The sequence below is a fragment of the Balaenoptera borealis genome (assembly GCF_965194805.1).
Source record: "Balaenoptera borealis genome assembly, chromosome: 12".
Classification (NCBI taxonomy): Eukaryota; Metazoa; Chordata; class Mammalia; order Artiodactyla; family Balaenopteridae; genus Balaenoptera; species Balaenoptera borealis.
This window is the reverse complement of record NC_138869.1, coordinates 95,194,483-95,220,551: the sequence shown is the minus strand read 5'-3', so window position 1 is coordinate 95,220,551 and position 26,069 is coordinate 95,194,483. Positions and strand designations below refer to the sequence as shown.

At 39.9% G+C, this 26,069-nt stretch overlaps 1 protein-coding gene across 2 annotated transcripts in view; it reads left to right on the top strand.

Annotated features, from left to right (window-relative positions):
* RNF144B (ring finger protein 144B) overlaps nt 1-26,069 on the top strand; it is an 867,397-nt gene that overhangs the window by 109,706 nt on the left and 731,622 nt on the right. For both annotated transcript variants that reach the window (XR_014232478.1, XM_082346416.1), the window contains exon 3: nt 20,201-20,305. Coding sequence is in view for 1 of the 2 variants with exons in the window: in XM_082346416.1 (XP_082202542.1) it covers nt 20,201-20,305 (105 nt within the window). In the remaining variant the exon portion in view is untranslated. The remainder of the gene's footprint in view (nt 1-20,200; nt 20,306-26,069) is intronic.

Here is a 26,069-nt window from a genome sequence, read left to right as displayed (position 1 = left end):
TAGACTTGAGGAGGTCAGGGAAGGTCTCCTGAGGGGATAAGGCCAAACGATGAATAGGAGATTGATTGATGGACGTGCTACAGGGAGGAGGGGCAGTCATGTGTGAGGCACGGAACCAAGGAGGAGAGGTCTACTGAGGAACCCCACTGAAAGACATCCCTGGAACATGTTGTTGGAAGTATGGGTGTTCTTGGGCAGGAGGCTGGAAAGGCAAGCAGGGTCTTGTATGCCATGTTAAAGAGCATTATGGAGGCCCTGGAAGGCTTTGTTTGGGTGTGGGGTGGGGAGGATGGCTTTGGCATATGGTTGAGAATGGTCTGAAAGTGCACAAAACTGGAGTAGGATGAAGGAGGGGGGGTGGGTAGAGCTCAGAGAACACCCTGGTCAACATATGCTATATTTATCATGGTAGACTGTACTTTTGAGGTATGGAGTATTTAAATTATTTTCATGTCCCCAATTTCTCCTCCTTCCTATCCATTTGGATACTACTGTCAGATTTCTTTAAATGTTGCTGTCATAATGCCACTGCCATTATTAGGGATTCACGTGATCCTATTTGAATCATATTCCTTAGTGCTAACATTCAAGTTCCTCTAGGAACCATTGCACAGTGTTTACCCAAATCACCTTCTGCTACTTCTTGTGTGTGAGGTATCTCATACCTCCAGGTCTTCTTCCTAGAATTGTCCTCTTTTCTTTCTTTTTTATTCCCCCTGCTCAATTTCTAATGATGTCTCATTGCTTGGTCAGGGCATACCTCTGCTCATTATTCAACAAATACTTATTTTGACAAGCAGAACACTAGATTGGGGAGGATTTGTTGATGAAAAGCTCAAACATGGTTCTTACCCCTGGTAACATTTGAGTTATGTTACCTGAGTGTAAAATGATCATCTTCTCTCTGAAAGCATTTAGCATTTAAAATCTGATTTAAAAGATTTCATACAAATATCTATATTGTCTTGTACTCTAGCTGTTTGGCATAGATCCATTTTATTTTTCCACCTAGACTTGAAGTTCACTGAGGGCAGAAAGCCAGGAAGGTAATTAGGTATCATTAATGATCATTGTTGTTGTCATAATAATAGCAGCAAGCACTTATCCAACTTAGTGCAAGGCATCATTCTAAGTACTTTAGCTTATTTTGTCCATATCATGACCCAAATCAGTCATTAAAAAATATCTCTATTTTTGAAGATCATGAAGTAGATATACAGTAGTTGCCTGTTTACTAGTATAACAGTTTTTTGGATTTGTGTGCTCATGTTTTGAGGCCCAATCAGCCATCCCAAGCAAATCATTCACCTAATTGCCAGTTTCCAAAAGTACTGGGACAGGCAGGGGCAACTATGCCAGGACCAGATGGCTACTCCAGTTAACTTCAAGTACTTCTTCAAAGTTTGCAGTAATTTCAGTGTGACATGTGGAAGATTTTTGTTCCTCTTTTATCTCTTTGTAGAAATAGGAAGCCAACAGGCAAATGAAGGCCCCCAACAGAAGAGTGAGAAGAAAAAGCTACTTTGCTGAATTCTCTCTTCCCTTCAGTTGTCAACTCAGAATGGCTTTCAGTCTTAGACCTCAGCTAAATGCAAAGGTTTTGGTGACCAGTTTCATATATGCTGATGGGGGTAGAGAATTTAATTAGAAATATAGTGAAATCTCAGTTATTTATTGTCTTCTATTCCATTTTTCCTTGTTCTCTTCTTTTTAAATTAAAAATTAATTTTTAATCTTAAATGTGACATGTGCTGGTTTTAAAACAAAGTTAAAAACCTTTCAAAGTATTGATTATATGAACAGTTCACCTGTACCCCCTTCTAGACTCTTTTTCTGTGTTAATATATAGAAACACATGGATGGATACATATTCATACACATCACGTAATAGAGAAATGGGATCTGTAACTTGAGTTTTACAAATTGAACCTAGTGTTTTGTGGACATGTTTCTATATAATAATATACAGACCTACCTTCCTTTTTAAGTGCTACATAATGTTCTATGGTATGGCCGTATCAAAATTTATTGAACTAGGTCCCTCCTAATGATGGGCCAGTTTTTGCTATTATAAATAAACATTTTTGTACTTACATAAATATGAAAATATATCTGAGATAAATTTCTAGAAGTGGAATTCCCTAATTAAAAGGTGTGTACATTTTAAATCATCACGTGTTGCCATGTTGCCTTTCCAAACTGTTGTGTCAGTTTACATTCCCACCAATGGTGTAGAAAAAAACCCCTTCTTTGACACTCTGGGTATTCTCCAAATTTTCACCTTGTCTAATCTGATATGTGAAAAGAACATACTATCTCATTGTTTAATCCATGCTTCCTCTTTTAAAGGAGGAAGTTAATTGCAGCAAAACAAACTCATTTCATGAATCTATCTTTAAAAAATATGTGGCTCATCCAGTGCCAGTACAGTTTCAGCTGATTTTATACCTTGGTATTCACAGTGCTGTCAAATTAGAAAAATGGGCCCTGTCTGGAAAAGTATACACGTAGGAGACATGAATGAATGAAAAAATAATGCTCATAGCGGTGGGCCTAAGGTGGTGGGAGATGCGTTATCACACACACACAAAAACTCTATGTTCAGCGACAAGATGTTACTAAGTAGGAAAAGAAACTTAAAAATTTAGACAAGTGGCAGCCGAAAAGGTTATGAGTTAACTAGAAAATTCAATTAACTCTAAAACACCATTTTCTGAACATTTAAGTTAATCAAAGTTTGGTTAGGATATGGATTTCAGATATGCATGGAACCTCTTGGAATCAGGCTGGACACAGTCAGTGCCCCGTTTCTATGGAAGTAAATAGCTCTGTGTTAACCGAAAGCCTCAGTGGTTTTGAATCATTTCCCACCCCCAGTAAGGGGGTCCTTTTGGTTTGCCTCTTCTGGAAAGTGGTTGTGAGTTATTAGCCAAGTGAATGTAGGGTTTTAATTCAATCTTTTTGACCCTCTCTTTATTTACCTTAAAAAAAAAGAAATCAAGGAAGGACAAGCAAAAGCATTTGAGTACCTACTATGTAATATTTATATTGTAAGAGAATTATTTTTTCCCCCATTTACTCTTACCCTGCAGTTTTACAGATCAAGAAACCAGTGCAGAGTTAAGTTGCTTGCCCAAGATCCATACTCTTAATTCCTGAATCATAGGGTAGTTTGGATGAAATAAGAACAATCTCTGTGAAAATACATAATGTACTGCCTAGCACGTCGTAGTATGTGCTCCCTAAATTTCATTTGTTAGCATGAACAATGGATGAGGCCCATATTAGGTTTTTGTAATCCTAAAAGTTTCTAAAGCTGGACAATGGCCTTTCTAATGCAAAATTGACAACTGGTTTTTATGTACATAAAAGGTGAGTCAGTACAAAGAAGATGTAAGTAGCAAATGATTTTAAAAAATCCAAGGAATTCCGGAGATCAGAGAGTATGTGTATAATCTGAATACACTGGTGGCCATAGCCCCAGGTTGAAGGGATTGAGGGGTGTGCTATGAACTTTCAACTGTGTGACCTCAGTCAAGTTATTTGAGGAAAACAAGGGCTGAGAGATTAAGAGGTCTGTTTTACACACCTGGAAGCTTCCAGTACACTTAGTGTATATTTAGATGTTGAAACTGAAGTCAGGGTTCAAACCCAGCCTTCCTAATTCAAAAATGAGTGTTCTTTCACCCCCTCATGCATCAAGCTTGTGGAGTTACTGGCGTTCCCTAGAGGACGTCAGTCTTCTAATTGTTTCCAAGTGCTTCCTGTGTGCTGAGGGTAATTAATGAATGAGGGACTCGAAAGCAAAGAGATCTTTACTGCAACTGGAAAAAAATATTTTATAGCTGTAAAAATTTCCTGGGTATGGTCTGAAATGCAGATCATTTTAATATGGAATGGTGTCTAGTTTTTGAATAATTCTGTGGTTTATGGGGTCAATAACTTCAGAAGGAACAAAAGTAGTGTTTTCAAGTTATAAAGATTCCAGTATTTTCTCCTGCTTTCGTTCTAATGACACAGAAATCATGGTGAGGTAGGGGGGAAGTAAGCAAAGGCTGTGTCTCCATTAGACCTTGGTTTAAATCTCAATTCCTATATTTACCAGTCATAGGAACTTAGGGTAAGTTACCAAACTGCTTTGTGTGAGGTGGGAATAATTCCGTCTCAGAGTTGCTATGAAGATTAAACGAGATAATTTTAAGACGCGTACCATAGCTATCATAGGAGCTCGACAAATGTTCTTATTCCCATCACCTCCTCCTTTCTCCTGCCTCTCATGTAATGAGTATTTTAGTTCTAGGCCAGTGGTCCTCAAACCAGCAGCATCAGGAGCAGCTGTGAACCTGTTAGAATTATAACTTCTTGAGCCCCACCCTAGACTTACTGAATTAGAAACTCTGGGGATGGGGTCCTGTGATCTGTGTTTCAGTTCCTCCTCCAGGGGTTTCCGATGCACTGGTCCAGAGTATTTGCAGAGCACTCTGTGACTGAAGTACATATGAGTTGCTCACTATCATGTGCTTTGAAGAACCTAGGGGCAGGACAGGAATAAAGACGCAGACACATAGAATGGACTTGAGGACACGGGGAGGGGGAAGGGTAAGCTGAGACGAAGTGAGAGAGTGGCATGGACATATCTACACTACCAAATGTAAAATAGATAGCTAGTGGGAAGCAGCCGCATAGCACAGGGAGATCAGCTCCGTGCTTTGTGACCACCTAGAGGGGTGGGATAGGGAGGGTGGGAGGGAGATGCAAGAGGGAGGAGATATGGGGATATATGTATATGTATAGCTGATTCACTTTGTTATAAAGCAGAAACTAACACACCATTGTAAAGCAGTTATACTCCAGTAAAGATGTTAAAAAAAAAATCCTTTAAAAAAAAACAAAAAAAAAAAGAAATTAAAAAAAAAAACAAATTTATTTATTTATTTATTTTTGGCTGTGTTGGGTCTTTAGTTGTGGCACACGGGCTTAGTTGCTCCGTGGCATGTGGGATCTTCCTGGCCCAGGGCTCGAACTCTTGTCCCCTGCATTGGCAGGTGGATTCTTAAACACTGCACCACCAGGGAAGCCCAAGACAAAAGAATTTTAACAATGAATATCTATATTCCCACCACCTCATAGATTCTAACATTAACTTTTTACTGTTCTTGCTTCGTCACACATCTGTTGTCCATCCCTTTAATTTATCCTTCTGTGCTTTGTATTGTGTAGTTTTGTTTTGTTTTGTTTTTTGGCCACACTGTGCAGCATGAGGGATCTTAGTTCCCTGACCAGGGATCGAACCCGTGCCCCCCGCAGTGGAAGCGCAGAGTCCTAACCACTGGACCGCCAGGGAATTTCCTATATGGTATAGTTTTAATACTCACTGTGAATTCTCTTGTAGAATGCAAGTACTGCATTCTCCAGTTGTTTGCTTAGATTGGTTGAATGGTTGTATTTTATGCAGATAACTTGCTTAGTCTTACGTCATGGCTAAAAGAGTTTCTTGACCCTTTATTATTTTGGGATTTGTTCCTTTCTGTGTTGCTGAGACCTTGTGTGCATTCTGAGAGAGTCAGAAGGGCTGCTTGAGAGTTCAAATAGGGACTCTTTAGGGACACAGGAGGAGGAGGAGGAAAGTGATAAATGAGTTCAGTGGAATCTACTGATGTTTAATCTGGGATGTGCTTATTCTCACTGCCTGTCCTGGGCCTGTTGGCTGGGACACTGGGGCCAGCTGAGGGCTGGCAGTTCTGAGGTCTAATGTTTCTTTGGAGGAAATGGAAGGATGTAAACTTGGCAAGCCTTCTTGTTGTTTTTTTTTTCTCCTGGAACCATTGGTTGCTTTTCTGGGTGTACTGTGTCGTTAAGATAGCACGGAGGGATCTGGCACAGAGGGATCCCTTTGGAACTAGTATCAGAATTGGGGCCTGCCTCTGTTAAGAAAGGCAGCACAGGTGAGACAAAAGGGAAAACCTCAGAATGGTCAACTGAAGAGTTATTGAATTACTCATGTTGGAAGCAGGTCTTTGCTCTCCTAGTGCCTGCTCCCTGCTCTGATTGAAATGTTCTTCCAGGTTAGCAGATTTAATTGGCTTCGTTGTGAGGACTGACGGGACTGCAGCATTTCCAGTGGGTTTATCTTCAGAGCTATTACTTTCTGCAAGTTTCTTAACTTAAATGTTTCATGATCACTTGAGATCAGGATAGAAGCTTTTGATCATTCTTGCTTGGTGGGAACTGGAGGTACTTTTAACTGGGGCCCAGATTTAATCTACCATATTGAATGACTGTTCTCAAACTTACGGGGTGGATCTGAGTACCCTTTTCCAGAAAAAGTAACAACACTATTTTAGGGTAAAGTGTTTCAAGATACTTTAAATTTTTATATATATTTAAAATTTGCATATATAATTTCCCCTTTAGACTTCCTTTACTATTTCTTCTGGAACTAGTTGATGCACGTATTCCCTATGAAGATGAATTTTCCAAAATGATATAAAGGCAGTGATGATGGACATATTTTCCTTCATTAGACCTGAGGGCATGGATGGTATTGAACCTAGTGGTTCTGACTTGGTTGCACGTTGGAATCACTTTGAGAGCTTAAAAATACTGATGCCAGTTCAGCAAGGTTTCAGAATACAAAATACAAAAACCAATTGTATTTCTATGCACTAGCAAAGAATAATATGATAATGGCATTAAGACAACAATTCTATTTATAATAATATCAAAAGGAATAAAATACTTGGGAATAAATTTAAAAAAAGAAGTACAAAGCTTATACTCTGAAAACTACAAAACATTGTTGAAAGAAAGTCAAGAAGACTAAATACCCCATTTCATGGATTAGAAGACTTACTATTATTAAAAATGACAGTATTCCCCAAAACGGATCTACAGATTCAACACAATTCCTATCAAAATCCCAACCATCTTCTTTGCAGACATTGACGAGCTGATCTTAAATTCATATGGAAATTTGATGGACCTAGAATAGCCAAAACAATTTTTAAAAAGAAGCACAAAGTTGGAGAACTCACTTCCTACTTTCAAACTTACTACAGTGCAATAGTAATCAAAACTGTGCGATACCATCAAAAGGATAGACAGATAGATGAATAGAATAGAATTGAGAGTTCAGAAGTAAATTCTCATGTTGTCACTTGGTTTTCATCAAGGGTGCCAAGGCAATTCAAAGGGGACAGAATAGTTTTTCAACAAATGGTGCTTAGACAACTGGATATCCATTTGCAAAAGAATGAAGTTGGACTGCTTCCTCACATCATCGACAAACGTTAACTCAAAAATGAATTATAGACCTAACTATAAGAGCTAAAGCCAAAAAAATCTTAGAAGAAAATATAGGAAATAGAAAAAATTTAATGACCTTGGGTTAGGCAAAGCGTGAACAAAAGGAAAAAAATTAGACTCTATCAAAACTAAATACCTTTATACTTCAGTGGATGCCATCAAGAAAGTAAAAAGATAACCTACAGAATGGGAGAAAGTATTTGCAAATCATGTCTGATAAGGGGCATATGTAGAATAAAGAATTCTTAAAACTCAATAATAAAAACACAATTAAAAATGGGCAAAGGATCTGAATAGACATTTCGCCAAAGAAGGTATACAGATTATCAATAAGCACATGAAAAAGTGCTCAAAATCATTCATTAGCCATCAGAGAAATGCAAATCAAAACCACAGTGAGATACCACTTTACACACATTAGGATAGCTAGAATAAAAAAGACAGTAACAAGTTCTGGTGAGGATTTGAAGAAAATTGGAACCCTCATTCTGCTGGTGGGAATGTAAAATGACACAGTTGCTTTGGAAGATAGCCTAGCAGTTCTTCAAAAGACAAACACAGAGTTATCGTATACCACATCCACTCCTAAGTATATACCTAAAAGAAATGAAAACATGTATATACTATTGAAAGAAGCCAGTCACAAAGGACCACATATTGTATGATTCAGTTTATGTGAAATATCCAGAATAGGCAAATCCATAGGGACAGAAAGTAGACTGGTGGTTGCCTAAACCTGGGGTGGGAGGATTTGGGGGGAAATGGGGAGTGACTACTAGTTGGCATGGGGTTTCTTTTGGGATTATGAAATGTTCTAAAATCGATGTGTGATAGTTGTACAACTCTGCAATTATGTTAAAAGCCATTGAATAAAAGCAATAAAACATATATACATATATAAAATACATATATGTATATATATGTATAATATACACATGTACATATATCAGTACATATACATGCATATATAACATACTGATGCCTGGTCCTTCCCTCTGAAATTTCTGAGTTGATCGGTCTGTGGTGTGGCCTGGGCGTTGGACTTTTGGAAAGCTCCCCAGGTGATTCTATAAAGCACCCAATGTAGAGAGTCTTTGTTACTAGACCTTGTTCCTCAAGAGTGTATTCTGTGTGCCAGCAGCATCAGTAAGACCTGGGAGCTTATGAGGAGGGCAGAATCTCAGACCCCACCCCAGATCTACTGAATCAGAATCTGCATTTTTAATAGGATCCTTGAGTGATTCAAATGGACATTAACGTTTAAGAAACATTTTCAGTAACGTATTTGAATAGTAAGGCTGGTGAGTGTTATCTTTGAAATTCACTACCTTCCTGTTGAAACACCCTTCTTCCTTCTGCCCAGGGCTTCTCCTTAAGGCTACTCTTTGGGGTTCCTGTACCCTGTTCCAGTGTGTGTGTATGTGGGGGCCTTCCCCACGCACTACCAACCAATTCTCGGATACCAGCAGAGTCTGGAGATGGTGTTAGATTCCGAAGGTTAAGGGTTCAGTTGTGCAAGACTCTCCCGACCCCGACAGCACACACACCTGCCCAATTCAGACACCAGTCATAAGCCCAGATTGTTACTTGGGCTTCTGACCACTGGCTCAGTTATAGATTCCTACGACTCCCTCCATAGACTTCGGACGCCAGTCTCAAGCCCAGGTTGTTAACTGTTCTGCTGACTGATTGGCTGTAAATCAGAGGTTCCCACGATCTCCTCCTTGAATTTGATTAATTTGCTAGAGAAGCTCATAGAACTCAGAGAAACATTTTACTTACTAGATTACTGGCTTATTATAAAAAAGTATAACTCAGGAATAGCCAGATGGAAGAGATACATAGGGCAAAGTATGGGAAAGGGCATGGAGCTTCCAAGCCCTACCCAGCTCACCACTCTCCCCAAATCTCCACGTATTTACCAACCAGGAAACTTTCTGAACCCCATTATTTTGGGTTTTTATGGAGGCTTCATTACATAGGCACAACTGATTAAATCATTGACCATTGGTGATCAATTAAACTTCCAGCCCTTTTCCCCTTCTTGGAAGTTGAGGGTTGAGAGTTGAAAGTTCTAATCCTTTAGTCATAGCATTGGTTCCCCTGGCAACCAGCCCCCCATCCTTAGGTGACCTGGGGGCATTCCAAAAGTCATTTCATTACTCTCCAAAGTATACAAACAGCTCATGAAGCTCAATATCAAAAAAACAAACAACCCAATCAAAAAATGGGCGGAAGACCTAAATAGACATTTCTCCCAAGAAGACATACAGATGGCCAAGAAACACATGAAAAGATGCACAACATCACTAATTATTAGAGAAATGCAAATGAAAACTACAATGAGGTATCACCTCACACTGGTCAGAATGGCCATCATCAAAAAAATCTACAAACAATAAATGCTGGAGAGGGTGTGGAGAAAAGGGAACCTTCATGAATTATTGGTGGGGATGTAAATGGATACAGCCACTATGGAAAACAGTATGGAGTTTCCTTAAAAAACTAAAAATAGAACTACCATATGACCTGACAATCCCACTACTGGGCATATATCCAGAGAAAACCATAATTCAAGAAGACATATGCACCCCAGTGTTCATTGTAGCACTATTTACAATAGCCAGGACATGGAAGTAAGCTAAATGTCCATCAACAGAGGAATGGATAAAGAAGATGTGGTACATCTATACAATGGAATATTACTCAGCCATAAAAGGGAATGAAACTGGGTCATTTGTAGAGACATGGATGGACCTAGAGACTGTCATACAGAGTGAAGTAAATCAGAAAGAGAAAAACAAATATCATATATTAACGCATATCGGTTAATATCTGAAAAAATGTGTATAGTTGATCTTATTTACAAAGGAGAAATAGAGACACAGACTTAGAGAACAAACGTGTGGATACCAGACTTCCCTGAGATAGTGGCGCAGTGGTTAAGAATCCGCCTGCCAATGCAGGGGACACGGGTTTGAGCCCTGGTCCGGGAAGATCCCACATGCTGCGGAACAACTAAGCCCGTGTGCCACAACTACTGAGCCTCTGCTCTAGAGCCCATGAGCCACAACTACTGAGCCCGTGTGCCGCAACTACTGAAGCCCGTGTGCCTAGAGCCCGTGCTCCACAACAAGAGAAGCCACTGCAATGAGAAGCCTGTGCACCACAACAAAGAGTAGCCCCCGCTCGCCGCAACTAGAGAAAGCCCGCATGCAGCAACAAAGACCCAACACAGCCAAAACTCAATGAATAAAATAAATAAATAAGTAAATAATAAAAATAAATTTCTATTAAAATAAACAAACAAACAAACAAAACGTATGGATACCAAGGGGGAAGGTGGGGTGAATGAATTGAGAGATTAGGATTGACATATATACACTGTTGATACTATGTATAAAATAGGTAACTAACGAGAACCTACAGTATAGCACAGGGAACTCTACACAGTGCTCTCTGGTGACCTAAATGAGAAGGAAATCCAAAAAAGAGGGGATATATGTATACGTATAGCTGATTCACTTTGCTGTACATTATAAACTAACACAATATTGTAAAGAAACTATACTCCAATAAAAAAAAGTAAAAAAAAAAAAGTCATTTCATTAACATAACAAAAGACACAATTCTCTTACCACTTAGGAAATTCCAAGGGTTTTAGAAGCTCTGTGCTAGAAAAAGGATGACGACCAAGTATGTTTTTCTTAATATAAATCACAATATCACAGCTGCCCTTCCCAATGGGGGTCTCATAGTTTCCAGTGTTTCTTGTCTATAAAAACATATTTGTCTTATATCCTTTTCTTTGGGGTTCTGTGCTCTGCAGAGCCCTGAATGAAGTGAGAGTGAGCCATCTGGGGGAAGAGCATCCCAGGGAGAGGAAATGCAAATATCAAGAAAGGCCTTAGGACAGGAACAAGTTGGGCACGTTGGAGAAATAGAAGGCTCGTGTTCCCAGAATAAGGGAGGAATGCGGTAGGAATGAGGTCGGGGCAGTAGCTTGGAGTTGGAACATGTAGGACCTTGTGAGGCATGGTAGCGAGTTTAAGAGGCAATCTAAGTGAGGTGCACATTCATTGGAGGGTTTGGGGCAGGAAAATAATATATGATTTTTATTTAAAAAATGTATAAAGAGCACTCTGGCTGCCCTATAGAGTAGAAGCCAAGAGACCCCTGAGAAAGCTCTTGCAGGGGTCTTTGAAAGAGTGATGGTGACTTGAATTGCAGTGGGTGTGGTAGGAGGTGGTTAGATTTGGGACCTGTTTTGGTTGTGGAGTTTGAGGAAGAGAGGAATCAGGGATGTTTTTGTTTTGGTTCCGCAAGTAGGTAATTGGTTCCAGTTACTGGGATAGGAAGCCTGGGGATGTGGGGAAACATGTGTGTTGATATAATGGGGCAAGCAGATTCCAAAGCTCTGCTAAGTCAAGTTTGAGGCTGTAATAAGACAACCAGGTGAAGATGTGTAGTAGGCATTTATCGGATATAGGGGTAAGAGAGAAAGAGGTGTCATAGGTGATTCCTAGGTTTCTGGGTTGTACAACAGCGTGGATGGAAATGCCATTCCTAGAGATAGAAGACACAGGACAAGGATTGGATTTGGGGGAGGGGATCATGAATTCAGCTTTGCATTTGAGTGTGAGGTCCCTATGAGCCATTCAGGGCCCAGTATGCTAAGTACCCAGTTTGATGTGCAGCTTTGGAACACATGTGGAGAGACCTGGCCTGGAAGGGTAAATTTGGGATTCATTGATTTATTGGTTGAGATTCGACCAGGAGAATGGAAATCACTCCTGGTCTTTCAAAACAGGAAGTTTCATTCAGGTGATTGGTTATAAAGGTGATGGAGGACTGAGAACCCAAATAGGGCAGTGAAGCACCTAGATATTAGCAACAACAGGAAGCAGCACTCCCCTGGAAGCTAGGGGACAAGAGGAAGAAAAGGTATTACTAGAATAGGAGTTAGGGTATCTGGTGAGAGCTAGAGCCATTGTGGGAGGTAGAGCCATGGAGAAGGGTCCTGTCCAGGAGGAGCAGGAGATGCAGCCACTGTCGGAGGTCAGTACAGAAAGCAAAGGGGTGGAGGTGGAAATGCCCAGGCTCCTTCCCTCCTCCCACCCTCTGGTTTTTCAGTAATGCCTCCCATTGGCCAAGTCTCCCTGGTACCCGGGAAATACATTCTCTGTGTTATGGAGCAGAGCAGGAAGTGGGGAATGGACCTGAGAACAAATAGGCCGTGGACCAAATAAATAACTAGTTATATCTAGTTAATGAGGTGACCAAAAAGAAAGTGTGAAAAGAAAAGAGTTTTGATCCCATCCTGAAATTCCAGCATTTAAAAATTGAGTAGAGGAAGTAAAAGGGATTGAGGAGGAATGGCCAGAGAGGAAGAATGAAACTCAGAGAAGTGTGGAATTCTGAAGGCAAGGGAGGAGAAAGTTCCAAGAAAGTAGGGGTGGTTCATTGGGTCTTAGACCGCCGAGAGGTCAGGAAGAAAGAAAATGTGTATGGATGTAGTGACATGGAGGTGGCTGCTGGCTTTGGCACCCACTTCAGTGAAACTGTAGGGGAGGAATGGGGATGGGGCTGGTGAAGGAGGTGAGGGCAGACAGCTCTTTCACACACTTGACTGAAGAGAGGAATGAAGAAGGCAGTGTACAGCCAGCAAGAGGAGTAAGGGAGGGCTATTTTTCTTTGCTGCTTTATTATTGTTTTTCTTTAAGTAGGATATTTTTAGGCATGTTTAACTGCTGGAGAAGAACCCAATACATGGGGAAATATTCAAGACATAGGAAAGAAAATAGATGATCAATAGGGTAAATTTCCTGAAAGTCAGCAGGGTATGGGAACTAGAAAACAGTGGAGTTGGCCCTGGAAGGTGGTATCGGCTCATATGTGTCAAAGGAGAAGAGAAGAGAGGAATGCTGCAGGTGGGGTGGGTTTATGTTTCAGTGATTGGGGCAGAAGGAGTTTTTGCCGCAAAGCTGGTAGGTGGTAGATTCATGCTTCCAGCTCCCACAGATGTCTGAGTGTCTACCATGTACCAGCTCCTGTGATGGGTGTTTCCAGAGGATATGAAGAGGAGTAAGACAGGATCCAGACCTTGAAGGGTGCCTGGGCTACTGGAGAGTCATGCAAGTTCACAGTCTCCTGCAATGTAGGATGATAATCGCTGCATGATTTCCATGTACAACGTGCTTCAATTGTTAACATCTAGAGTTACCTAAGGTGTTGATGGGAATATTGGCAAGTAGGGAGGAAAATCCGAGTCTTCTGGAGAATTGGAGGAGAGGAGGTGGTTGTATAGTTTATAAAATTCTCTTTGGAGGGCTTGATATTCTAATACATCCTCAAGGGAAAATGCCATACTACCAGCCCCACTGCCGTTGAGAATCACACTGTTCTCCTCCTTTTGATGGATTTGTAGGGATTCCTTTTGAAGGGGAAAATAATTTGAACCCCAATATTGAGATAGGCTAAAATAAAAATAATTTTAAACTCACTTAAACTGATAAAACATAATACAAGGGATAAGCACATTAAACTTCTATCTCAAACAACAAGAACATCAGAATAAATGCATAAGCTGAATATTAACTAAAATTATAGACCAACAAAATTTAAGTTAACATTAATGTGATGGGCGATGTTTAGTTTCCACTAAACGACTTTTAACAGTTAAGCTCTCAGTTTGGTGTGTTCCAGTGAACAAGTGGTAATTCAGTGATCTTGCCACTTTTCTGTGTTGAAATCACTAAAAATCTTGATTTTTACAGCTTTCACTTGGCCCAGATACTTCCATTGTTTTTTCATCAGCCTGTGACAATGAAAGCATTCCTGCTTGGCAAAACAGGCCTGCCCCACCAGCACAAGTGTGAGCGTTGACATTGAGTGGAAATGGGTGTTCTCTGCTTTTATTAATACCATTAAATAAACATAAAATGGAGGGGGAAACCTAGCCATGGAGAACTTGGGAGCTCCCAAGAATGCACCTTTGCACCCAGTTTGAAAAGTACTGTGCTAGCTGGTCATCAAGGTGCTGTGAGAGCAGACAGTCTGGGCGTTGCATCAGACTGGGATCCAAGGCAAGGAAGGCTTTCTTGAATAAGAGAAGCTTAAGGATGAGAAATGTAAAACTAAGGTCTCTTTTTAACATTAGTTATGGTTTATTGTTTGATTTGGGGCTTCTTTGTAGTCATCTGGTACCAGGTTTTCCTATCAGTCCTCTGATGTCCTGTGTAGTTGGCAAAGGGGTATGAAGGTGATCCCCGTCACTAGGAATATCGTATTTGTGAAAAGTCAAGGTTTCTGAAAGGGGTTTTGTGAGAAAAAAGTTTTAGGATCATGCTATACCAGGAAACAACTTACTGCTTAGCTATGGGTTGTTGATTTATTTGAATTTTTTTGAACCCATTATATGTTTCCAAGCCAGGATACTTTGGGTGTGTTAAAAGGCTTTTTGAATTGGAAGGGATACCATCTTGAGTTGTACTAATAATTTAGCTCAACGGCATCCAACAAAGAAGGCATTATTCTTGGATCATGTACACACATCATAGTCTGAACTGGAGTAAACAGAATATTGGCTTCAATAAGAGATGTTATTTAGAACACACTTGAGACATTGTGATGTAATTGTGTACCAAGGCCGAGAAGTGTTAGTCTGCATTTTATTAAATATCCATTTTAGTGTACAGCATTGTACTAGCAATGATAAAAAGCAAAACAGACACTTACTCAAGGCCTGTCTAGATTTTGGCCTCAAGTACTTCCCCCTCATCACCTTCTTTCCCACCCATGGCTGAGCTAGGGATGAGAAACCCTAGGTCAATAGGTCCACCAACTCAGCTTCAAGCCATGTGGGCTGCCAGTTTTTATTTGACCTCAGAACCCCAGCACCGGCACCTAGAAGCGTCCACGATCCTGGGACTCAATTTAAACTTTCAGTTAATGGCACTCATTACCTCTCTTCTCCCAACAATGCCTATTGTCCTCTTACCTCCCCTCCCCACCCTCTTGGGGTCACGTCTCTTTTGGGGCTTTCATTTCTGCGTGCCTGCCTGAAGTTCAGAGACTTCTATTTCATCCTCTTCTTCTCTAAATTTGCATGCCTCTTTCACTTTTCAGAGTATTTTCATGTATTTATCCTCATGGAGGACTCTCCATTTCCCTGAGAGTAGGCTAGGCAGGTGGTATTGTCCCATCTTATAATTGTGAGTGCTGCAGCGAGAGAGGTTAATGACTTGCCCAAGATGCAGAGGAGACTTTTAGAGCTTGTACTTCAATCTTGATCATTAGAATCCAGTTCCATCAACTGTTCATTGTGATGCTTTTTTTTTCTTAGAAAAAACCTTTAAGAAAGCTATAATCTAGTAACAGAGAATGAGCAATTGTGTAGTAAATATACTGGTGTGTGTGTGTGTGTGTGTGTGTGTGTGTAATTCTTGTGGCGGATACATAGGAGCTTTGTCTGAATGTTGTAGCCCTTTTTGCCTTGTCCACCTAATAGATGAGAATACCTAATGAAGAATGCCCTTTGGTCAACTGGAAGATAACATCCCTGAAAGGGGCCTAGAAGAAACCCCTTTCTGGGAAGACTCCACTGTACATAATTCATAAGCTCTCAGGGTTGGAAGAGACACGTCATCTGGTTCACCAGGTGTTTGATGGTTAAATCCTTGGTTAGATCCCATCTGAATCCTTGAGGGCTGTGGAATGATTCTGAGGAACAATCATTATTATACATGACCCTTAATGACCTAAAGATGTTTCTATGTTCTGTCAAACTAAATGGAATATTGGCGATTTAAAAGAAAAAATTGTTTCATTATTTTTTGGGTCGTCGGGGCAGGAATAAAGACGCAGGAAGGGGAAGCTGGGATGAAGTGAGAGACTAGCATTGACATACATACACTACCAAATGTAAAATGGATGGCTAGTGGGAAGCTGCTGCATAGCACAGGGAGATCAGCTCCGTGCTTTGTGATGACCTAGAGGGGTGGGATAGGGAGGGTGGGAGGGAGGGGTTATGGGGATATATGTATACATATAGCTGATTCTCTTTGTTGTACAGCAGAAATTAACACAACATTGTAAACCATTTATACTCCAATAAAGATGTGAAAAAAAAAGTTTTCTGAAAAGTTCAATTTTTGAAACATTTCCCTTAGAATTTGTTAGCTGTTATGAAAACTGCATAGTTAGACATTTGTTTAATGCTGTTGTTTAATGGAATGTGATTTTTTTTTTAATGTGACTAAATGACGGTAGTTTTCTTTTTTCTCTTTCTGTGTTTCTCTTTCTTTATTTACAAGCTAGATGCCATTTCTCCCAGAATTGTTAACCATTGTACGTAGGTTTAGTTTGTGTAATGTGCACAGGGGTTCGTGTGAATGCTTATGGTTCTTTTGTGCTTTAGCCAGAGGTACTAAAGAAGAGAGGGAGGGTTTGAGATTAAATTTTTGTGAAAGCTAATAGAAGACATATAATGAACCTAAGTTACTTGAAAATTCAGTAAGAGGCGGTAACATGGGCTGGTTGTTTTCCCTCTTTGCCTTTGAATAGAAATGCATGCCCGTAGTGAGGGAGTGTCAAGTGCCTGTGCTGTAGCATCACTTAGCAACGTGCACTTACAAATCTCTATTTTGAACCAGTGTTTTTCAGAATTTAAAAAAAAAAAAAAGGTCATATACTTAGACCCTGTAGTCAGTGTATGCACCTCTAACTTCTCTCCTAAAAGCACAGGTCAGATAATATTGTGGTCAGGAGAGTCTTTGTGGGAAGCTTCAAAATTCACTGGGTTTATGTATCCTGGTTGCAGTGTATCTAAGAGCATTACATTAGCAAATAGGACATACATTATAAACTCTTGGGAAAGCTTAGATTTCAGCTTTACAAATTTGCAGTATAAGTTGAGATGAATTTTTTTGCCTATAAAGACTCACATAGTCTCTTTAGTTCCTATTTAACTCTAAGCCTTTTCTATAGATGCAAATAAATAGTTCTACAGAGAGGCTTGAATAGAGGTGTGTGTGATGTTCTCTTATAAATATCTGCTCTGTTTATGGAGCTTCTCTACCACAAGTGGTTTAACGGGTTTCCTGAAGGGAGTGGAGAAAGAATAATCTTAGAAGGCTAAAGGATTAACATTTCTCCACAAAGTTTTTGGAAGTCTGAGACCAGGTGAAATGCAGTAGAAATATGACTAAATATTCTGCATTTTGCACACTTCCGAAGGGCTTCCATGTACAAAATTTTAGCTTTGTGTTTGTGCATATGAGTGTTTTAAACCCTGTGAAGTAGCCGTAACAGGTATTATTGTCCCCATTTTAAAAATTAAGGGAGGCAAGTCGGGGTCATGGTTTAGGTAATGTTCCCATTGTCACCCGATAGGGTGGCACTGAGGCTAGAGCCCAGATATTGGGATTTCACGCTCATTATACTGTTCACTTTGTTCTTCTCAGATATCTTCCCTTTGAGCCTAGAGACCATACATTTTCACTCTTTCTGCATCAGTTTCAAGTGGCAGCTGGGAGAGATCAAGGCAGGAACGCTGGAATCTGTGTGGCAGTTGGAAGGCCGAGAGGTCCTCAGGGGCAGAGCTGGCTGGACAAGGCTTCACATCATTTACTCATTTATTTGTCCCTTAGTGTGACACTATTTTTCTTGAGCCACTTTTGCAGTTCCTCTCGAGTTTTGCCTGTACATTGAAGTTCTTCCCCACATTTCCTTGCTACTGCTTTCTTATCATTCTTCCTCGTACTGGAGACCTTGTCTGGCGTAGTAACTCCTAGAGCAAGTGATTGTTCACTCTTCTCTTGAGCAAAAAAGTGAAAGTTAAAATATATCTATACGTGGTCAATTGTAGGGGCAGAGTGACTTAAGAGGGCTCTGTTCTCAGATATTGTTTATTCTCCAATTCACACTAAATCATCTTTTATTCCCCAATTCACACTAAATCATCTTTAATTCCCCAATTCACACTAAATCATCTTTCATTCCCCAATTCACACTAAATCATCCTTCATTCCCCAATTCACACTAAATCATCCTTCATTCCCCAATTCACACTAAATCATCCTTCATTCGCCAATTCACACTAAATCATCCTTCATTCCCCAATTCACACTAAATCATCCTTCATTCGCCAATTCACACTAAATCATCCTTCATTCCCCAATTCACACTAAATCATCCTTCATTCCCCAATTCACACTAAATCATCCTTCATTCCCCAATTCACACTAAATCATCCTTCATTCCCCAATTCACACTAAATCATCCTTCATTCCCCAATTCACACTAAATCATCTTTTATTCCCCAATTCACACTAAATCATCTTTTATTCCCCAATTCACACTAAATCATCTTTTATTCCCCAATTCATACTAAATCTTAAGCATTTTCCCATGTCTTTAAACATCATTTGAAAATATTTTTCTTGATTCTTCAGCATTCTATTGCATGAATTTTGTATAATTTATTGACGCATTTTTCTATTTTGGATATTTAGGTTATTTTCTAGTTTTTTCTGTGATAAAAAACTGACTCCTTGGAAAAGGGAATTTTTAAGTACTTACAGAGTTAAAAATATGGTTTAAATGGTTTGCCTTAGTCATTAATTCATTAGTACATTGTAACAGTAACTTCAATCAGATAAATACATGATTGTTTTTCTGAAATAATACAATTGTGATAGTTTTATTTTCAGACAGGGAAAATGCATAAAGATGGTCAATGAAAGGAAAAGATTTCACAATTATGTCATTAGGATTTATTTACTAGTTAAGCTTTTATAAAAGGTGTGACAGCAGTATTTTTAATGTAGCAGGTTGATACATAAATGTATAGAGTTGTAAAAATTGGAACCAAATTATGGCTAATCATTACTTTGTAAGAGTCATTAATTTATTGACGCTTATGTATTTTGGGGGGTGTCCTCCTCAAACATTTGAGCTTGACTTTTTTTCATCATGCATATAGAAAAGAGCTCACCAATTATAAGCAAATTAGTAGAAATTGAGGAGCCAGGTTTTGAATTTCTTAAGAGTTTGATCTCCCGGAACTATGCCTTTTAATTCCCTGTGGGCCTGTGGGGATGGGTTGGAAGGAAGAAGGGAGGGGTCAGAGGTCTTCATAATGCTCTCAGTTCCTTTTCAATCTGACTCACTTCTCCACCCAGTGCCCAAGATCCACATGCAACAGGCAATGAGTAGACCAAGTTTGTCTACGGTGTTCTACTTCTTCTCTCTGGATTTCTTATCTCCTATCTAATTTTTTCTCTCCCCGGGTTCTCCTCAAACTTCCTCATCATAGCATCTACCAAGGCCTATAGTTCTGGGAAGGTCTCATTCTCCCAAATTGTCTTTGACACTTCTTCTTCCAGGTGTATTTGCTATTGAGAGTATTCATAGGTGAGCCAGTGCCTTAATCTTATTTTGATACTGATGGGCAAGCTCAGCACGAGGGTCACAGAGTTCTACTTCCCTGCAAATTTTGAGGGAGAGGACCACTGGGTAAAAAATGGAACCGGGAAGTCATGTAACTTAAAAAAAAAAAAAAAAGTACAAAGAAGGCTTTTGCCATTAGTGCGAAAGAACATTTCTCCTTTTCCCAATCTATGGTGGATAAAATGTGTGAGCATACAGGCATTGACTTGTTGCCTTGGATAAACTCAGTATTCTTAGGATGAAGTCATACATAATTAATTACCTGTCTCTGCATTCTTTCCAGAGTGATGGCTCTTAGTATTCACACTCATGATAACTTATGTTTCCTGAGTACAAGAGCCCCAGGTCTGCCAATTAAGGAAGAAGAGGCAGTGGCGGTTATATAACCTTGGTGCTTCTGTAATGTGGTGGGTAATTATCTGTCTTTTTTCTTCTGAACTCCTAGTGTCTGAAACAGTACATGCAGCTGGCAATCCGAGAAGGATGTGGGTCTCCCATCACTTGCCCAGACATGGTGTGCCTAAACCACGGGACCCTACAGGAAGCTGAGGTATGGATGACTGCACTGATTTTTCCCTCTTTCCTGTTGACATGATTTCCTAGGATCTTGACTCTTTATGTACTTCTCTGCCAGGGAGTCTAGAAACAAAATACAGAGGTTAACTTTTTAAAGGAGTACTTTATTGCTACATACCTTGGATTCTTTATAGAAACTGTTAAAGCTGTTATTTACTTTGGTTCTATTTCTAAATGCCCTCTGAGTGTTGAAGAAGCTCTAGAATAGGCTAAGGTGCTAGAAATTTACCAAATGTGAGGTTTGGAGGCTGAATAGTCAGTGGCCTTATCTGAATAGTCAGATAAACAGGTGACAGATTAGCCACAGTTACAGATAATATAAATTATTGTGATTCTGCAAAGGTAGCCTGAGTTGAACCATTTCCAAAGAGCAGAGAAAGGCCTTTCATTCAATATTTATCAGGCATAGAAATGTCTTTTTTGAGTGAGTTCTTCTCCCACTGTATTAAGACTGTGATGTATCTCTTTCCTTTGTTTTTTCAATCCCTGATTAGTAGCTTGCCCTTAAATCTGCTTTTAACCTTCAGGCCCTGCTCACTTTAAATCTTGTCTGTGTTCATGTAGTTGCTTTCTTAGCCAGTATACCATCTAATCCTTTCAACAAACTTATAAAACTGAAGCCCAGAGTGTCTAAGTAATTTGCCCAAGAGTGCATATCTAAAAAGCAGAAGAGCTAGAATTCCAATCCAGTTCTTTCTGACAAATTACATGGCTTTAAGAGTAGAACTAGGTAGATAAATAGAATGCATGATAAAGGACTTGACAATTGAAAGCCCAATAGAGTGCATATATGTGTGTAGATATATAGGTGTGTGGATATGTATGTTTGTGTATATGTGCCTGTGTGTGTATGAATATGTGTATGTAAACATGATACATACACACACATATGCTTTGTATACAAATATATATGCTTTACATATATATCCTTTGCTTTGTAAGCAAAGCAGCTAGAAAGATGTTATAGACCATTTTTAACCAATCTGCATCTGGGCGCCCTGTGTTTAGCTTATGAAATATCGGGTAAGTGGTACAATTGAGCTTGAAGTGTTTTGGGGGGAAGAATAAAAGGAATACATAATGGTTTAGAAGTTGTTCATTTTAGGAAAATCATGAAATAAATTGAATTTTTAAAATAAAAAGGCAATATTGAATATGTACATCCTGTGGTGAGAAATGTTTACTTTTGTGTGAGTAATGGGTAGAGGAAATTAAAATGGGGAAAAATTAGGTTATCTACCAAGAATACTATTGATCTGTGCAACTTGGAAGTGGTTTTTAAAATGAGACCTAGATTTGCAGGAGCATATTTCTATACATAAGCCTTCCAGGGAGTATGCTTCCTTTTTTTACTGAGTGTACAATGTGCCAGGCCCTGTTCTGGGCCAGGACAGAGAGGTGAATAAGACAGTCCCAGTGCTGTCCTCCTGGAGCTTCTGATCTAGCAGGGAGACATTAAACTGATAAAGAACCAGATAATTATAAGAGCAAAAAGTGTGAGATGGAACAGCCAGCAAGAGCCATGTCTGCCATGGAATCTTATTTAATTCATGTATGCAAAATCTGTTAAACATAAATGAAGTGACGTTTCTAAACAAGCCTTTGAAATTAATCCCAGTCTCTCTTCTAGATAAGCCTACAGGTGTCTATTTACATCTAACTAAAATTAAAATTAGAAATTCATTCCTTTGTTTGCACTGATCACATTTTAAGTACTCAGTAGCTACATGTGGCTAGTGGCTAGCAGGTTAGACAGCACAGAACAGAACATTTCCATCTTTGCAGAAAGCTCATTACATAGTGGCGTTCTAGACTTTGAATGAATGGTAACCATTAGCCATTGACACTTTGGATATCAAATGTTAGGGCTAATGTTGTACAAATGAATGAAGACAGGCCATGGTTTGTCTGAGAGATCTCTAGAACAGAGTCTAACTTTTCTGGTTTTCTTAGTATAGACATTCCCTGGTCATCTTCTCCCATAGTTCTCTTCTTCTTAATCCTTTCTTTTCCCTCTGTTCACATGCTCATTCACACTTCCCTAGTGCTGATTCCATTTACCCAGCTTTACTCTAAAAACAATTTTACTTTTAGGCTGCATTAAAAGCAAATAAACCCATAATGGCTCTTAAAAATGACAAAAGGATACTTGAAAAACAGAACGAAAACATACTCCAAACTAAACTATGGTACTTCTTACATTCTCCAAAGTCTGTTTCCCATTAGGTAAGTAAGAGACACTCCAGGACATTAAAGGACCATTTCTGTACTCATAGGTCTGGCTAAGAGCCTGACTGAAGATGGGCGTGAATTACAGTAATCAAATGTTCTTAATTAACTTGCCCTATTTTTTTTTTCAGAGTAAAAAAATGTGGTGGTGGTGATTGTCTCTCATTTTTGAACTGAGAAATGAGTAGGTTATAATGGAGCTATTGGTGGCTTTGACAGCCACCAATGGGGCTTATCCACATTGTGCTTGACTGGATTCTGTCTCTATGACTGCTTCTTCCATCATTTAAAAAAGTGTTTATTTTTATAGGTAACACATAAATATACTTTGCTTGTTAAGAATAATTCTGGTTAAGGCTGAGGTTCCCTTTGTGCTGCAGCTATTTGTAGTACAATATACGGTTCTTCACCGTTCATTGTCTTACAAAATGCATGTAAGTATAAAATTTTTCATCTTCAGAGGACACCAGGAATTTAAGCTCTTTCCTCTGAATGCTTTCCTATGTAGGTCTAGCTCACAAAGTTGACTGTGCTTCATATGTGTGTCTCCTGCAAGCTGTAATGCTTCCAAATTGGCTCAGTTGTGGCTCTGCCCCTTCACTTCTATTTATCAGGGGTAGCTTCATCAGCGTCATTCAACCCAAATACTGTTTACGTTAAGAAACAGCAGAAAAGGCAGCTTCCCTTCAATGTCATGGAAGCTGGCGGGAGTCACTGACTGGAGGACTTGTGTCCTAGAGGCGCAATTACTGGGACCCGGGGAAAAGGAAAACCTTTCTTGCGTCATCTGGTACTTTCAGCTGTTGCTCAGCAGCGTTTCGAATGCACTTGATCCAGGAATCTTGTCCAACACGGAATTATGAAAGGCAGGACACAGATGGTTGGGTCTGATAGCATTTCTTCAGGCAAGGCCTTTGCTTGAAGTTAGTAGCCCTGTTAAAAAGGTGATGACTCATTTAAGCAGTTTCCTTACTGTGGGAAAGTAACATACCACCACAGGGAGAACCTGACCCATTTGTCTGGGCCATGTCAAATTTGAGTGGCGAGGGACTTCCCTGGTGGCGCAGTGGTTAAGAATCCGCCTGCCAGTGCAGGCGACATGGGTTCAATCCCTGGCCCGGCAAGATCCCACATGCCGCGGAGCAACTAAGCCTGTGCGCCACAACTACTGAGCCTGCGCTCTAGAGCCCGAGAGCTACAACTACTGAGCCCACGCGCCACAACTACTGAAGCCCGCGCACCCTAGAGCCCGTGCGCTGCAACGAAGAGTAGCTCCCACTCACTGCAACTAGAGAAAACCCGCACGCAGCAACGAAAACCCAACGCAGCCAAAAATAAATTTTAAAAATACATATTTTAAAAAAAAATTTTAAGTGGAGCACATACCTACCATTACACGGCCTGAGAAGTTGAACTTCTACCCCTTGCCAGCTGGCAGTGGATGGCAGGGAACAGCTTCTCACCCACCAATCCTCCTTCCAAGTCCTGGGGCACTGACACGACCTGCCTTTACTGCTGGTGCCACAGCGCGCACCCAGAGGATGAATGGGTGCAGCTGTTCTTGTCAAGAACGGCTCCAGAATTGCTATAGGAAGGGATTTAGGGTGGGGCACTGTGGAAGGACTGGGATGGGGGGATGGAGGAGTGGAGTGCCAAGAAATTTGAAGTTATATTTGCAAAATAAACACAGTTTTTACTCATATCACGTGTTTGTTTAGGGTGGCTTACGTAAAGGCCGCTGGAATTATAAGAGATCCAGTTGTTCCCCCCAAATCACCCTTTAGCACTGTCTCCACTTGCCATCTTTTCATTTAACTCCTTTTTCTCCCCATTATCTGAGTATGAAGCTGGGGCAGAGGAAAAATGAGGATGCCCAGGCAAGTGGCCATATCGATGTTCCTGTAGTTTAAGGACCTGAATGGGAAGGGACTGAGCATGTCTATAAACAACCTTTGGCTGTGATCCCTGTTGGCTGGAGAAGAATAAAACTTTGGGGTGGCACAGGATAAAGGAATCTGCCATGCTGGAGTTAATAGACGTTTTTGAGATTCCAAGCTGAATTTTGTCTTAGAACATATTTAAAACATATTTAAAACGTTGTTTGAGGGCCTGCACGCAGCAGCAAGGACCCAATGCAGCCAAAAATAAATTAATTAATTAATTAAAAAAAAAAAGGTATGGCTATATAAATTTTTTTAAAACTGCATATAAGTGGAGAGTAATGTTTCTAAGCTTGTCCTTTAAGTGAAGGCAAATATAAGAAGACTCAGCAGCGGTGGGATGAATGTGTCACGTGGATGTGCACATGGGCATATCCTTTTTACTCATTGATGGGCTGAGGGAGAGAGGCGGGGGATGATGTGGGAAGATGTACTGAGGCCTCTGCAGAACAGGTGGAAAAAGAAGAGCAAAAGCAGCCCTTTCTGAAAGATTCCTGGCCCTGGAATTCCAGGTCTCCTCCATCTTTTGCTTCCCCAATGAGCCCTACCTTCCGGCTCTCAGACAATGATGCCCTCTTGTTTTTTCAGCTAGGATTTGATAGCTAGTGTGAGCTTGGTTTATTACAGTCAGATGAATGGGTGGATGGGCCAGTTCTTATTTTCTGGGTTGTGATAGGAAACATTCTTAGTTTCTGTGTTAGTGTGATAGGGCACTTATCCATAAGGCCAGTACTATTTCTCTTACCAGTATTTTTGCAAGTCGCAGCCCTTCAAAAATTGCCAAAACCTTGACGTGCTGTAATGATCAATTTCTGTGGTCAACTTCATCTCCAGATCTACTGATCTTTTGTATTCTATGTTCAGCCTGTTCCTTTAATTTTTAAGAGCAACCATAGCAGAAGTATGACTTAAAGGGTCAGACCTAAGTAAAGTCCAGCCTATTTTTTCCCTCTTCTGTCCTGGCTTTCCAGACCTTGATGGGTAGTACGTACATGAAAGCCAATCCCTAGCTTTTGTGTTTTAACCATTTTATTTTTCTAACTAAAAGACAGCATATATTGTATTTATCAATATAATGAGAACGCACTGTACTCTTAGCATTAATGCTTCTCTGGCAAGCAGGCTTCCCTGTCTGCTCTTTCTTTTCCTTTGGTTTTTGTAGGGTTAGTGTCAATGTAGGTGGTGAAGTCTGCTCAAATATTATGGTCATAGTTAGTAATGGTCCACAAGGGTGTGCCTTTTTGTTTCTTCTCATTTGTGGATTTTAGCTATATCCAATTAACTGTTATATATAATAGTTCCAGCACCCCACATATACATATATTCTGAATTCCCTGCCTATGCTCTGCTATAGGCGGAGGGGGGTGAAAAAGTGAAGACTTTCATCAGAGTAGGAACTGGGTATTGAATAAATACCCCCAGGTTCATTTTTAACAACAACAACAAAAAAGACAGTGATTGCAGGTAATTAGTAGCCTTTTGTTGTTATTATTCTGATATTATTGTTTTTGTTCTATTAAAATGAAACTGAATTTGCCTTCTCTTTGAATGAAAAATTTTTTTATTTTT